The sequence below is a fragment of the Limulus polyphemus genome, unplaced genomic scaffold (assembly GCF_000517525.1).
Source record: "Limulus polyphemus unplaced genomic scaffold, Limulus_polyphemus-2.1.2 Scaffold73, whole genome shotgun sequence".
NCBI classification, from domain to species: domain Eukaryota; kingdom Metazoa; phylum Arthropoda; class Merostomata; order Xiphosura; family Limulidae; genus Limulus; species Limulus polyphemus.
The window spans coordinates 885,228-887,676 of record NW_013665683.1 but is presented as its reverse complement, the minus strand read 5'-3'; the positions used below and the strand labels follow the sequence as shown (position 1 = coordinate 887,676).

The 2,449-nt window shown below is 29.6% G+C and overlaps 1 protein-coding gene across 1 annotated transcript in view; it reads right to left on the bottom strand.

Annotated features, from left to right (window-relative positions):
* The window catches only part of LOC106466370 (coatomer subunit beta-like), a 48,710-nt gene that overhangs the window by 15,968 nt on the left and 30,293 nt on the right, over nt 1-2,449 (bottom strand). The window contains exons 10-11 of the mRNA XM_013926653.2: nt 1,283-1,428; nt 34-130 (exon numbers count right to left, since the gene is read on the bottom strand). Coding sequence (XP_013782107.1) covers nt 34-130; nt 1,283-1,428 — 243 coding nt within the window. The remainder of the gene's footprint in view (nt 1-33; nt 131-1,282; nt 1,429-2,449) is intronic.

The window sequence follows — 2,449 nt, the reverse complement described above, 5'->3', positions numbered from 1 at the left end:
AAGTTTGTGTACTAATTCAATTTTTCCACATACTTCCCCAAGTGATTGTCGAAGTTCTGTCATCAGGCTCTGAATAGTTTCTGTAGTGTTACAGTATTCTCCTAGAATCCATAAAGCACCACGATGAATCCTAATAATAAATCATTTAGACTTTTGTATTAGACAAACATTGTACTCCTGTTTACTCATTGCTTAAAAAAAGGAGTTATTTACTATATCACAAATAATCAAACAACCAGAAATCTGAAGCCTAGTAAAAACAAAATTCATAAATATTATACCATCTGTTTTCAATTGTGGGATAACCATCATTATTTTGAAAACAAAGTATAAACATGTAGTATACATTATTTTGAAAAAAAAAGTTAATTCAAATAAATTATACTAAAATCTTAAAAGTAGAATATTTACAGCAACTTCAACTGAAAAATTTACAAATATTTAGTAAAAATATAAATAAACTTTTAAAAAAAACATATATCAGGACAAGTTACTTTTCCAAACAAATGACCACATAGATTCATGAATTTCAAGGTAAATTCAGCATCCTTCTAAGCATATCTTAAAGCTGTTCCTACCAACTTCCACCAAAAGCCGTATATTTCTGACCTGATTCATCATTATCTTGCATTTATAGGTGTGTGTGTATAATTAGGTACATGATTCATAAAAATGGTTTTAAAAGGTGGTAACATAACTATGTATTGTTGCTGTGTGTGTGTGTGTGTGTGTGTGTGTGTGTGTGAATGTGAGAGAGAGAGAGTGAAAAAGTAAGCAAGAAAAAAACAAAACAGCAGACACTCGATACAAACTGTCAATTTCAATGCTGGAAAGCTTGGTGACTGGGAGAAATAGACTTGAAGAGATTATCAAAGCAATGGTAAGTTGTGTAAATATACATATGCTTGACCACAAAAATATACACAAGAATAATAATTCAGATCATAGACAAAACACTGTTACATTCAACACACTCAATGTTTCTTGGTTAATGTGTAATTGCTAATTTGCAAGATAATTACTTTACAGTACCTGATCTTTCCCAGATATTTGTCAGTGCAATAAAAAAAACAACTTAAATTTTGAAGTGATATGTTGCTGTTGTTTTTTTTGAGTTAGCAACCCTGTACGTCATATACAAAAACTAACAACATAGATAATGATTATACATATAACTGTTTTTATACATGCAATTATTTCTCCCTTCTATTTGTAAAGCATATCTCGTCAATTCAGTGTCATGTAAGTTATCATTAACAAGGGTATATCTACAAACACCTACTTGGAAGACTTGACAGAAGAAAAAACTTCCAATAACTTGTTAATAATGAGGGAACGAAGCTGTTCGAATCGTTGCATGGCTTCCCTTACAAATATCAGCACATCTGCAGCAGCTTGTTCATTTGTGTCTGACAGAAACTCAAGCAACTGAGAAAGAATATTAAATAACTTTTTTTAACCCAAGTTTCACTCTCTCTACCAAGAACAATGTCAGTAATGTATAAAGATAACGACTAAAATTGTCTTAATATAACTAAAAACTTTCTTTCACATACCCCTAGGATAATTACACTGATGCCCAAAAGAAACATACTGAGCATCTGACATTTTTTATAAAATCATGACTTGAGCTTAAGATTTTGTTATCCCAAGAAACAGTATTACACAAACAATCAAACCTATCTGCTCATTATTGAAAATACCAATAACATTTTGTCTGTATCCAATGAGCTATTGGTATAAACTTCACTGTTGTGTTTTCATTATGCATCAGTACAGGTATCCTTCGGTTTAAGAACATTTTGTTTTCGTTTTTTCGCAATAACTTTAAATTTTATGGGCATGTTTTTCAATTTGTGATCGCATTTTTTGCTATAACAAAAAATTAAGTAAAAGTCATAAAATTTTGGTCATTACAAAACAATTTTTCACTACTACAAAATTCAAATAGCTAAAAGGCTATTTTCTCTGTTTTAACTCTTTCAGCACAGGCTTGATCCCTGGGACTGACCTTTTAACCATTTCATGCTTGTTATAGTTTTCATGTTATAACTTTTAGATTAGTAAGCGAGTGTTAACAAAATTTGGAAGATTATAAGTAAACATTACAATGCATTCAATGCAAAATATGTTGTTTTTTTTTATTAAGTCTTAAGGTTTGTAAAGGAATGTTTTTCTCATGTTTTTTTTTCGCATGTTGCCTATCTATCATGCAAAATAATATTCATTTTAAGATAAAAATACTTTTATGCATCAGAAAATTTCAAAATTTCACATGTGAAATCTTTATAATGTTCAGATAGTTATAAAACATTTCTTGAGAAAAAACTTTATATTTTATTTTCAGTAATTAATCTCTGTACGGGTTCGGTAGATTTGACCGATCTCACAACCAACATAAAAAATTAGTAAATAAATGTATAAATTATGCCACTTTCATTCTAGAATT